Below are 13,713 nucleotides of genomic sequence, written 5' to 3' on the forward strand. Positions count from 1 at the left end.
GCACACTGGAGGGATCGTGCCTCCACCTGGGTGACCTTGTCATTCAGATCTGCTGACACTGTTGGTGTGCTCATTCTCACCTGAGACAAGCATTAGTGTTTCCGCTTTCACTTTATTTTTCTATTTATTTGTTGGCTCAGGATCTTCTGTGTCCCGGGTTTGTCTCATTCACCGTTCTTCTTCAGTCCTGAGTGCTGGGGTTACAGGCCTGGACCACCTCCTCCTCCTCCTCCTCCTCCTCCTCCTCCTCCTCCTCCTCCTCCTCTTCCTCCTCCTCCTCCTCCTCCTCCTATTTATGGTAATGCTAAGAGTGAAACCAAAGTCATGGGACATGCCATGCAAGTGTCCTCTACTGAGATACATACCCATCAAGTTTTATTCTTAAATGGAATTAATTCATATGTTTTAAATAATCTGTATTACACGCCTCCAGCAACAAAGATGCATAGTGCCCTGCTTCTCCTTCTATAGGGACCAGTGTCTTCCAGTCTTTTATTGTTTTAACAGTTACTCTGTATTCTAAATAGTAGTCTTTTTTTTTTTTTAACTTTTCCTCAGCTTTAATCAGCTTGAGGATTATTTATTCATTTCCTTCTATAAAAGATTAGTTTCAGCCTGGTAATACAAACTTGGAGTCCCAGATACCTACCCAGCAGGCTGAGGCAGGAGGGCTACAAGTTCAAAGCCAGTGTGGGCAGTTTACCAAGATCCTGTTTAAAAATAGTGTTAAAAAGAAAGAAAGAGAGCTAGAGATACAGGTCAGTAACAGCAAAGCTGAGGTCAGTCCTCAGTGCTAGGGAAACAAAGATCAGTGTTTGTCACCTCTCCTCCTGACCACAGGCACACCACACCCTCCCCTCTCCCCCTTTCCCCTTTTCCTTTCCTTCACAGTTCACACCTCCCAACTCATACCCTATGCTATGCTTAGTATGAAGGAAGGGAATGTGCTTGCGCGCGTGTGTGTATGCATGTGTGTATGTGTCTTTCTGTTGGTCAGCGAGGTGTTTGTAATTATGGAACCAGCACAGCTAAACCATGTGGTTTACTGTGATTGCGTGTCCTTTCTTACACAGCTTTTGCTTTTGCTCAGGTCAATACGTCAGTTCTGTCTGTATTTTTGTAGTCAGCTCTTGTCTGCTCTTTCTGTGACCTCCCTGTCCTCTGAACTAAGTTGATCCCTTGTCCTGTAATAGGCATTTTGGAAGGAGGAGGCATAAATGGGAGTTTTCATTCTGCCATGTTGAGTCTGAATTCTTCATTCCAAAATTTTCTTTCTTTCTTTTTAAAAATATATTTAAATTTTAATTTTTATTATTTATGCGTTTTTCTGTATGTTTATTGTGTGTCCAAGAGGATGTGTGTGAGAAAAAGGTGTCAGAGGAGGGTGTCAGGTCCCCTAGTACCGGAGTCACAGGCAGTAGTGAGACCACTGGACATGGGTATTGGGTACCAAACTTGGGTTAGACAGAGGTCAAGTGCAGCGCCTGTGCTCTTAACCTTTGAACACTCCAGCCTTTCACCCAATACTTCTGTTAGGACTGTTGTGGATTTTCACAAAGATTACTTGTTTCCGAAGATCTCTTTGAAAGAGCCGGGGCTGTTCTGGCTCATGCAGTAATCTCGGCATGTGAGGTAGGGACAGGTGAAGCCGGAGTCTGAGGTGGTCTGAGTCTGAGGTCCTTACAGCAGAAGACAGACAACGCACAAGGTCTCCTCTCTTGGCTCCTCAACTAGCTGTTCACTACCAAGCTGACAACCCCCCTCAGGCTGGTCTGAGAAGAGCTGCGCCTGACCTGCTGCCTCCTTGCAGGCAGCTCATTGCTGTTTAAAATTGCTCCTGAGACCAAGTCTAGTCTGGTGAAACAGCTCTGTAATTCCCTCTTGAGAACTTGAGGCAGGAGGATGGCAAGCTGAAAACCTCCCTGGGCTATAGAGTGAGTTCAAGAACAGTCTGGGCAACTTAGGCAACTTTGCCTTGAAATAAAAGGCTGCTGGGGGTGTGGCCTAGTAGTGGACTGCTTTCTTCCTGAGTGTGGGGCTGTGCTTCAGTTCCCAGCACTGTCAAAGGCAGTGAATTAATTAGAACTGCGTTTGCAGTGTGACTGTGGTTCCCCTAGGTCCTAGACCTGCGTTTGTGCCACCACAGCTGCTTTTGATGGCTTTGGTCAAGAGGCTCCTGCCTGCTGTGTTGATGCTGGTTTGTTTTTGCTTTCCCTTTACTGATTTCTTCTCCTGTCAACTCCATTTCATTGGGTCTGTGTCCCAGTCAGGATGGGAGCTCTCCTCCCTCTCTTCCTCCCTTCCTCCCTTCCTCCCTTCCTCCCTTCCTCCCTTCCTCCCTCCCTCCCTCCCTCCCTCCCTCCCTCCCTCCCTCCCTCCCTCCCTCCCTCCCTCCCTCCCTTCCTTTTTTTCCTTGTTTGGGACAACGTTTTACTAGATAGCCCTGGCTGTCCTAGAACTTACTATGTAGACCAGACTGACTCACATTGTACACATTCCTTGGCCTGTAGATCTCTCTCTCTCTCTCTCTCTCTCTCTCTCTCTCTCACACACACACACACACACACACACCCCGCCTTCTTAGGGAAAAACATAATTGTGAATGTGGTTGTGTGGTGACCCAGGAATAAGCTACAGTAAGCAGAGTTCCCTTGTCAAGCTCAGGTGGGTGCTGTTGTTTTGTCAGGGTTCAGTTGCTCCCGAGCACCCCGTTTACAAGCAGCTGCACTGCAGTACTTGCTTTACAGGCCTTTCCTCAAAGGTCTTCTACGTTGAGTCTTGCCTCAAGGCTGTGCAAGTGTTTATAGACTGTTATGAAGACAAAGGAGAAGTTCCAGGTTAGCCCCCACTACCCCCGACTGCCAAGAGTCAGGACTACTATTTTCCCCAACAGCTTCCTGTAAGAATATGAAAGCAGAATCACAGTTCATTTTTCATAAAACATTTAACTTTGTGGACATTGGTAGACAGTATTGCTTTGGGGGTGTATGTGAAATACATACCCCACACACATCTACCCTTCCCACCCACACAGATACATGTACATGCCTGTGAGTGGATGCCTACATAAGAAGATCAAAGAACAGCCTTGGGTGTCACCTTCCACCTCCAGACAGCATCTCCCATTGTTGTCATTTGCCACAGCTTACACTAAGCTAGTTGGCCCACAGGTTCTAAGGATTTCTTTCCCCAGTGCCTGCCACTGCCCATCTCTCTGTGGGAGTGCACTGGGGTCACAGATGGGAGCGTCACCCACTGAAGCGCCGTATCTCCATTAAGTAGGAGTTCTTTAATCTATGTCCTAAGCTTTAAATTGATATCTTCATTTTTTTTCTCCCAACCACCAGCTATTGTTGGTAGATGTGAAGAGACCAGCAAATTTGTTTTAAACAAATTGTTAGGAACCTTGCTGTAAAAGACCAAAGGCAGCCACTTTATGCACCGTGTGAGTTTTCTTGGTGCTAGAGAAACTCAGGCTGCTGGGATGCAGCCACTGCCCAGGAGCAGTGTTTTGGAGTGTGAGGAAGTAGGCTTGCGAATGCCTGAGAGGTAGGAGCTACCTGCTGTGGAATCATTCTGTTCTGTGTCTTATTTTGACTTACAAGCCCCTTTGCAGGTAAGGCCTCCTGCATAATGGAGATTCTGCAGCTTCAGATCCCAGCCTGGGCCTGTGCCCTTTGTGAGGGCGTGGGTAGGATGGGAGGTGCCATGACTGGGCACACATCATTGTATCTGCCCCATATATCTTATCAGAAGGAAGTCTAGTCCCTTCCTCTCAGGGCTTCTTTTTCCCTCTGAATTGTCAAAGGGACTTAGGCGGCAGTAGAAGTGGTCCAGCCTCCACATCTGAAAGTGAAGAAGCCTCACTGGGTGCTACTGAAAGCCAGTCTCACTGTGGCCTGTGATGCCAAGCTGCTTCTCATCTGCCCCTCTGATGCATTCTGAAGGTGGTTCCCATTCTTCTTGACTCACGGTGGAGTTCCCGGAAGTGTTCCCTTAGTCTCTGGCACAGCTACTTTCCTAGTGTCCTGTGGCCCAGAAAATCTGTGGGTCAGGATCAGTTCAGGCACTTAACTCTTGGTAGATCAGGACTGCTGACCCCCTTTCTTCCCAGAATTCACTCACTTCCTGTGCTTGGAATCCAACACTCACAGGTCTTTCTCCAGATGTGAGGCTCTCAGTAAACCCCGGTGCCTTAGCGCCACAGCACAGGCCCTGAAGGACTTGGGCACCTTCATCCATCTTGAGCAGGGCAAGAAAGAGACCAGTGACCCTGCATAAGGGCTTGGGTGACAGCTGATCATTTTGTAGGCAGCTCTGTGACGGACCTCCTGATTTGTTAATAGCATCTGCCAGGTGCCGTTCCTTTGGAGATGTAGTGGTGTGTGTTAAGGAGCCTGTGATGCCTGTACTTGGAAGGCGGAGGCAGGAGGATCCTGAGTTGGAGGCCTGTGTGTGATCAAGGCTAACCTGCTCTGTGTATAGCCTTTTGATCCTGTCCATTACAGAGAAAATGGAGGGAGTGAGAAAGAAAGGAAAGAAAGCTGAAGAGCTGCCCTGCTGTCAGCCAGCCCACTGGACTTAGATGACTGAGCCCACTTTTCTTCTCAGCGTCATCTTGTTTCCTGTGCCATGCTGGGTTTGCTCCACCAGTCTTCTTGTCTGTTTCAGGGTTCCCTCCCTGGGCTGCTGCAAACTTCACACTGTGGGAATAAGGTGGCTTTCCCTTCTCTGCGCCCAGCCAGGTCCTGCAACAGCATCCCATTTTAATTGTCATGCGTCTTTCCTGAAGCTCATAGAAGTTTAATTCCCCGTTATGTGGGTCCAGATATCTTTGTTCTTTTCCTTTTAGCACATACCACGGGGTGAAAGCTTGAGGTGGGGTTGGCAGGGGTGGGTAAGGGGAGACAGTAGCCGGAATGCATTGTGTACATGTATGAAGTTAATAAGTGTGCCAGGTTAACCCTGGCATTAGCTGCGGCTCCTGTTTGGATGCCAGCACCACAAGACTGGGAGCACAGTCGCTCTGACCACCTTGCAAAAGCAAGTGTTTGTCCCTTGGTTCCTCTTAGAACTGTCTGTGTCTACTCCCAGGACTGTGACTAGTTCTGAAACCATAGCAGAGCCAAAGGGCTGAACCGAGCTGGCTTTCCCAAGTTTTTCTGGGTGGGGAAGCTGTGTGCTGTTTTCTACTAGTAAATGCTGTTCCTTTCTGAGCTCTCCTTGCCACTGTGTTCAGATAGCAGACAGACAGAAGACACAACACCTTTCTGAAAGAGTAGTACATTATATGCATGTTGATTGTCTAAAAGGAATACTTTGAAGAACTTGTTTTAAAAACAAAACCAAAAAACACATGTAACCAAACCTACCATCACCATTTAAATTTAATGGTGACCCCTAGTGGCTACTCCGCATAACTGAAGCGTCACAGTGTTCACAGTGAAGCTACATTTTCTGTTCCAGCATTTCTATAGACTTAATACCTTTCAAATTACTTTGATTTTTATAAATACTTTTGTTTTTTATAAACTGAACAGTGAAAGGGTAAAGAATTCTCATGTATATCATTTGTGCTTCATCCAGTATATAGGATACTTTTAAGTCCCATCTAATTCTTAATATATAAAGTGATTTTTTTCAGACTGAATGGCCTGAAGTTTTTCATTTTAACTTATAGATTATCTGATTATGTTACGACATGTAATGAATTCTGCCTTTGCTTTTTCTTTACCATGGAAACTTGTATCAACCCACGTCATTTCTGAGATCTGATTAGACAGGAGATGGTTCACCTTTGGTCAGCATCTTGCCTGCACATTCGAGGCTTCAGAGCGTTAGCTTATGTTCTCTGCCCTCCTTGTGCAGTGTTAGTTATGTTCTCTGCCCTCCCGTGCAGTGTTAGTTATGTTCTCTGCCCTCCTTGTGCAGTGTTAGTTATGTTCTCTGCCCTCCTTGTGCAGTGTTAGTTATGTTCTCTGCCCTCCCTGTGCAGTGTTAGTTATGTTCTCTGCCCTCCCGTGCAGTGTTAGTTATGTTCTCTGCCCTCCCTGTGCAGTGTTAGCTTATGTTCTCTGCCCTCCCTGTGCAGTGTTAGCTTATGTTCTCTGCCCTCCCTGTGCAGTGTTAGTTATGTTCTCTGCCCTCCTTGTGCAGTGTTAGCTTATGTTCTCTGCTCTCCCGTGCAGTGTTAGCTTATGTTCTCTGCTCTCCCGTGCCCTCAGACCCCTCCATCCTTGATATGGCCAGTGGCGTATAGTTCCAGTTTCATTCATAAACCAGTGCACTTGCAAGTGGCTTGCACTGACCCCCAGCATCCCTGTAACCTCCCTGGATACTGTTGTGCCCTCTCACTCCCAAGGACGCACTGATCTGTTAGTTCCTATAGCGAAAGAGCCATAACTTAGCTTAGTGCTGGAGAATTTTGCTTCAAGAGTCACTTTTTATCCAGGAGCATGTAACTGAATATTGTTTTATTTTGATAGGTTATAAATTTTAGTTTTAAGAGAATCAATATAACTTTTATCTTCTTCCTTACACTTAGGTAATCCCTAAATGTTCTATAATGACCATCTGATTTTATGTTCAGCAAAAGTACTTTAGCTATACATAGTTTTGTACAGCTCTCCGCAGCCAGCCTGTCTCAAAGCAGTACCTAGAAATAAAAGTTGATAAAAAACAAACAAACAAATAAATAAATAAAAGTTCATAGTGAGTGATGTTTCCATTTCATCAAGATGAGCTGCCAAACTGTTATATTCCCCTGGTGGACTTGGTGCTTCCAGGGAGTCTGCTTGGCTCTGTTTTCATTTTACAATTTCTTTTTATATTTATTTGTTCGTTCATTCATTCATTCATTCATTGTGTGTGTATGCGTGTGTGTGTGTGTTCGTGTCCATCTGCGTTCCTGAATGTCTGCACCCTGGAGTATGTGGAGGTCAGAGGACAACTTGCAGGGGTCAGTTCTCTCTCCGCCATGTGGGTCTTGGGAATTGAGCTCTAGTTGTGCAGTTGTGAGGCTTGGTGGCAGCACAGTTGGCCATGGAACTTTCTTGCTGGCTTTGTTTGTTGTCTTTGAGACAGTCTCACTGTGTAGCCCTGGGTGACCTCAAACTGACAGCAGTCCCCCTGCCTCAGCCTCCTGAGTGCTGAAATGATGGACTTGGGTCAACATACCCGGCTTCTGTTCCACCTTTTAATATAGCCTCTTGTCAAGTTGAAGCAGATGTGTTACACATTTGAGCCAAGTTTATTCTACCATAAATCCATGTTTCTGTGGCATGATGTGTAGGGCATACTTATTGAAATTGTAAATAAAACTTTTAGGTTTATTTCTGACAAATTATAACAAAATAATTGCCATGGTTTTAGAGCCCAGAGAAAATGGGTTGGCTTAGATGAATGGTTCTTGAGGGGACAGAGACAAACGTCACAGCCCCATTACTTGGTTGCTTGGTAGAGATCTGTGTAGGCTTTGTTTTCAGTGTCTGTTGGGCTGTGCTCTTGGCTGTGTGTCAACTAACCCCGTTTTCATTGGAAGACTTGCTCTATGTTGTGTGCCCTTGATTGACCATGATAACCTGTAGCTCATGCTGAGTGGAAATGTGTGCTCTCTCCAGGTCCTTCCTAGATGCATGCCTGGCATTTCTCCGTGGCAGCTTTTTTCATTTATTTATTTATTTTTAAAGAGGGCACCAGATCTCATTATAGATGATTGTGAGCCACCATGTGGTTGCTGGGAATTGAACTCAGAACCTTTGGAAGAACAGCCAGTGTTCTTAACCTCTGAGCCACCTCTCCTGCCCCCAGATTTTATTCTTTAGCCTACATTATCTTTCTCTATTTAATTGGCTATATTGAAAAACATAAAGCAGAGCCGGGTGGTGGTGGCGCATGTCTTTAATCCTAGCATTTGGGAGTCAGAAGCAGGTGGATCTCTGTGAGTTCGAGGCCAGCCTGGTCTACAAGACCTAGCTCCAGCACAGGCTCCAAAGTTATGGAGAAACCCTGTCTCGAAAAACCAAAAAAAAAAAAGAAAAAAGAAAAAGGAAAAACATAAAGCAGAAACATGTCTGAGAAAGACAGTAAAAATACTTAAATCTTTGTGCCTCCCCTTGTAAGTAAGAATTTACATTCATTCTTTTTAACATTTGAATTATTAACAATACAGTTTGGAAACACTATGTGTCTTAGAGTGATTTATGCTGTTTGTTTAATTAGTAAAATAACCAGTGGTAGATAATAACAATTGTAGTTTTATATGGCCCCTGTTACAATAAATAAATACATATCTTACTTCGACAAACAAACAGAAAAGTCCCTCAAACCAATAGGAGCATGTTTTGAGGATCAGTGTGCCACCTCAGACCATTTTCCCTGTGCGTATTTACAGAGTAGCTCATGTGTGCTAATGTGATTTCCTTCCTGCCTATATCATCTGACTGTAGAAGTAAAAATAGCTCCTTTCTATTTTTTGTTCTCTATTTAGAGTTGGTTGGACTGTATTTCAAGTGCTTTCTCTAACAAGTGGCTTTTTGCAGAATCTTTTCCGTGGTGGGCAGTAAGGAGTGTAGCGGTTGTGGGATTTTTGTTGGGACAGGAGCGGGGTGTGTGTGGGGGGGTGCTTTTCCCTCTTTACCTAGCTGCTGACTCTGAATCCCAAAGCATTGATGCTCCTAGCCTAGGTAGTTAATCCTTCTTAAAAGTTCTGGGATGTTTTCTGTAGTCTCTTTTTAGAGCCTTTTGTTTGAGAACCAGCAGAGGTAGACCAGCCAGGGTCTGTGCTCTGGCTCTACAACTCCCAGCAGCTAACCCATGTCTGCCCTCCCTGTTAAAGGGAACGGCAGGAGGGCCGGCTTTGCAGGCTTACTGTGCAGAATGAAAAATAAGATGAGACTGCTTCCAGGCACAAGCAAACATTTAAATGTTGGTTTAGTTATTGTAGCTTGGGTTGGTAGAGGCTTTCTATGAAGGACCAGATGGTATTTCAGGCTTTATAGACCCCGTAGTGTCTGTCATAGCTACTCAGTTCTGCTTGGACAGCATGGACACGGCCACAGACACTGTATGGGACTGTTCCTGGCTATATCCCAATAAGTTTATTTGTAGAAACAGACTGTAAGTCAGCGTGGTGGCACACTTGTAATCCTAGCACTCAGGAGGATCAGGAGTTCAAGGCCAGCTTCACCTGCATAGCAGGTTCCCACCTGGCCAGGAAGACATGATACCCTGTCTCACAAAGCAAAAGAAAAGAAAAATCAGTGTACCTTGGTTTGGTGGTGCACACTTTTAATCTCAGTACTGACAAGACTGAGACAAGGTTCCAGGTTCTAGGCGAGCCTGAGATACATAAAGACCCTGTTTCAAAATGAAACAAAAATCCAGGAGATGGGCCGTAATAGGCCAGGAACTCTAGTCTATTGACTGTTGTTCAAGACTAATAAAAGTAACATATGAAGAAGATAATGAGAATATAAGAATTCTGTGCAGCTCTTATTTGAAGTGGGCTATTGAGAATTTGGGTTGACTTAAAGACTAGTTTACAGACTCAGACATCACAAAGGCTGTGTCTGCATGAGATGTTAAAGGGAGTGGAAAGGCAGCTGGGTGTCAGGAAGGGAGATCAGAGGGAGCCAGAGCGGGACTGCAGCCCACCTGAACTGGACTGACGGTTGTCTTGTCTTCCCTGCTCAGTGCTGTCTAATGTAGTACTCACATTGTATCAGACAGCAGGTTTAAGACCTCTGTCTGGGGGCTGGAGAGATGGCTCAGAGGTTAAGAGCACTGGCTGCTCTTCCAGAGGTCCTGAGTTCAATTCCCAGCAACCACATGGTGGCTCACAACCATCTGTATTGAGATCTGGCGCCCTCCTCTGGCGTGCAGGCATACATTGAGGCAGAATGTTGTATACATAATAAATAAATAAATCTTTTTTTTTTTTTTTTTTTGGTTTTTCGAGACAGGGTTTCTCTGTGGTTTTGGAGCCTTTCCTGGAACTAGCTCTTGTAGACCAGGCTGGTCTCGAACTCACAGAGATCCGCCTGCCTCTGCCTCCCAAGTGCTGGGATTAAAGGCGTGCGCCACCACCGCCCGGCTTAAATAAATAAATCTTAAAAAAAAAAAGACCTCCGTCTGTGTCCTGTCTAATGTAGTACTCACATTGTATCAGACAGCAGGTTTAAGACTCCGTCTGTGTCCTGTCTAATGTAGTACTCACATTGTATCAGACAGCAGGTTTAAGACTCCGTCTGTGTCCTGTCTAATGTAGTACTCACATTGTATCAGACAGCAGGTTTAAGACTCCGTCTGTGTCCTGTCTAATGTAGTACTCACATTGTATCAGACAGCAGGTTTAAGACCTCTGTCTGTGTCCTGTCTAATGTAGTACTCACATTGTATCAGACAGCAGGTTTAAGACTCCGTCTGTGGCCGGGCGTTGGTGGCGCACGCCTTTAATCCCAGCACTCGGGAGGCAGAGGCAGGTGAATCTTTGTGAGTTCAAGTCCAGCCTGGTCTACAAGAGCTAGTTCCAGAACAGGCTCCAAAACCACAGAGAAACCCTGTCTCAAAAAACCAAAAAAAAAAAAAAGACTCTGTCTGTGTTCTGCCCTCCTCAGTTAATGAGCCTTGGGTGAGAATTCCAGCAACAGGAACCAGGAAAGAGCATCGCTAGATCTATGGTGCACACAGACGGAGAGCATCCTAAAACGTATCCCTCCTTGTTCTCTCAAACACAGTCAGTGTACTAAAAGATAATCTAGATGTCTGGGTGTGGCTCAGTGGTGGAACCATACCTGGCTCTTGTGAGGCCCAAGTTTGATCAGTACTGTAAAAATCTCAAACCAAGTGGCAAAACCATGACCTTATTGGAAGTTTTATTTCTCCATCTTAATGGGCCAGTCTCTAGGATGACTTTTACACAACATTTATTGTCTAGCTATTTCTTTCCTATCAGACATTGATAGTTATAGCTGTGAGGGAGTTTTTTAGCTTGAGGCTTTTTTTTTTTTTAAAGATTTATTTATTTATTATGTATACAGCATTCTGCCTGCATGTATACCTGTAGGCCAGAAGAGGGCACCAGATTTCATCATAGATGGTTGTGAGCCACCATGTAGTTGCTGGGAATTGAACTCGGGACCTCTGGAAGTGCAGCCAGTGCACTTAACCTCTGAGCCATCTCTTCAGCCCTAGCTTGAGGCTTTCATATCGAATTTATGTGCTTACCTTAACCTTTAGCCCTTTACTGTAGATGAAGGATAACTACCTTTAGCTGTGACAGGAATGAGTGTCATGCTTAGAACACAACCACCCACCCACTGTTGCTGTTGGATAACCGTCTTCCAAACTTTCTTTCTTAGAAACTGATTCAACAGGACAAAAAGACAGAAACCAGACTCCTGCTCCCACTCCGACTCAGACTTCTGCTCCTTCCAAATATCACCGAACTCGATCTGGAGGGGCCAGAGATGAGCGATACCGATCAGGTGAGAAGGAATTACAGACGTTTTTCTGCCTGAAATGTGATCTATGTTCTGAGCAGTGTGAACTGTGTGTCCCGGGAAATGTGAACTGTGTGTCCTAGGTGGTGTGAACTGTGTCCTGAGTGCCCCCATGGTTGTTGTGCTGCTTTTCCTTGAGCCAGGAGGTACATACTGAGTAGATACTCAAGTTTTCTGACCAGACAGCAGCAAATAAAACCATTCTGCCCTCTAGAAATTTCAGTTTCAGAAAAGGAGTAAGACAAGCGCAACATCATTGTGAATAAATAAATGAAAGGAAGGTAGGAGTCAGGTCACGTGTGGGGCGGCAGCTCCTGTGCTTGCAGAGTTGTAACCAGCCCGTGGCTCACAGACCTAGACAAACACAGTGGACTTCCCACAGCGAGCACATCCGTTTGGTGATGGCCTCTAACCCAGAAGGCCCTGCTGGCAAAGGGAAGGGCATCGCGCTGTACTTGGCAGTGGGACAAATCCTACAGCAGGTCTTTCTGAGACCATGTAGCGTATGTGTAGCATATCCTATGATTTAAGTAACAGAACTAGGCTGAAGAACTTAATAGTAATATTATTTTACTTCCTCTAGACTTTGTCCCCCTCTTACCAGCTAAAGGTACCATGACCCTTTCTCGAATTGAAAATATCCTCTCAGAAACATCATTTAAAAGGACATGGTTACAGAGCTGACCAATCCATTCTGAATGGGTATTACTAGACACATTTTCACATACAGAATGATGAAGGATGAGAGATATTCAGTCACCACCACAAACGGTCACACAGCATACCAGTTTCCCCTGGAATTCACCTTGTCCTGAGGGATCAGGTAGGTAGTAGATAGAAGCATGGCTGCCAGACAAGAATCAGTTAGGAAAATGGTACCAGATAGTAGGTCCAAAACTAGTTCATTTAGCCAGAACTTCAGGCTGAATTCAGGGCTGGCAGGGAGTGAAGACAGGCTAGGGAAGGTTAGAGGCCAAATCTTGAACATTCTTTTTTTTTTTTTTTTTTATTATATATTTTTCTTTAAGTATTTTTGCCAACAGGTTCTAATCTTGAACATTCTTAAGTGCTAAGTGTTTTAGCAGAGTGGAAATCGACTGAGATTTCCATTTGTTCTAGTAGCTCATTCCAGTGCACACTGCTCGTTGTACACTGCTGTACTCCAGTGCACACTGCTTGCTATACACTGCTGTACTCCAGTGCACACTGCTTGCTGTATACTGCTGTATTCCAGTGCACACTGCTCGCTGTACACTGCTGTATTCTAGTGTGCACTGCTCGCTGTACACTGCTGTATTCCAGTGCGCACTGCTCGCTGTCCACTGCTGTATTCCAGTGTACACCGCTCGCTGTATACTGCTGTATTCCAGTGCACACTGCTCACTGTACACTGCTGTATTCCAGTGCACACTGCTCACTGTACACTGCTGTATTCCAGTGCACACTGCTCACTGTACACTGCTGTATTGCAGTGCACACTGCTTGCTGTACACTGCTGTACTCTATTGTACACACTGCTTGCTGTACACTGCTGTATTCCAGTACACACTGCTCGCTGTACATTGCTGTGTTCCAGTGCTAAAGAGGTACTTTAAGGAAACAAAGGAAGTAAAGTAGGATTCCTTGTTTTGCTACTGGGTTGTGGCCTGGGCTGCCCTTAGATGTATGAGTCCCCCTTCCTCAGCTTCCCAAATGCTTAGATTACAGGTGTGCACTGCCACCCCAGCTAAAAGCAGCTGTGGTTAAAGGTGGGCCAGAGGGAGGTAAAAGGTGGAAGCAGCAGAGCGTATCCATACTTCCTGGTTGTTGCCAAGCATCCAACCTGGTTTCCTAGGTACTTCTGTCACCTTTAGAGGCCAACTCAGTCAGCAGTGTGCTCTAAGCAGAGCAGAAGAGGTTGGGCACTTAGAATTCTCATTTCTAGACTTCTGGGAGATTTTGTTTTCTCTCCTGGTTTATCTTTCTTTCTTGACATGTTCATTAATGGATTATGATAAAAGACCTAGTTTAAGGAACAGTGTGTCCAAAATGATTGTAGATCAAAAAGTCTTTGTGAGCTCACTGGCTGATGTGAAGTTTGTGACTCTCTTTTGCAGAAACACAGTCACTATCTCCAGACCCTGCCATTTAAAACCATTTCTTTTAGAATTCCCCAAATGATAGAAAATGTAGTCTGTGAAGCAGGTATTTGGAAAACGCAAGGGCAGTGATG

The 13,713-nt window shown here is 45.2% G+C and overlaps 1 protein-coding gene across 4 annotated transcripts in view; it reads left to right on the plus strand.

The window, feature by feature from the left end:
* Dip2b (disco interacting protein 2 homolog B) overlaps positions 1-13,713 on the plus strand; it is a 194,789-nt gene that overhangs the window by 76,476 nt on the left and 104,600 nt on the right. For all 4 annotated transcript variants that reach the window (XM_057791489.1, XM_057791492.1, XM_057791493.1 and 1 more), the window contains exon 3: positions 11,361-11,486. In XM_057791489.1, the coding sequence (XP_057647472.1) occupies positions 11,361-11,486 (126 nt within the window). The remainder of the gene's footprint in view (positions 1-11,360; positions 11,487-13,713) is intronic.

Source organism: Chionomys nivalis, chromosome 17 (genome assembly GCF_950005125.1).
Source record: "Chionomys nivalis chromosome 17, mChiNiv1.1, whole genome shotgun sequence".
NCBI lineage: Eukaryota > Metazoa > Chordata > Mammalia > Rodentia > Cricetidae > Chionomys > Chionomys nivalis.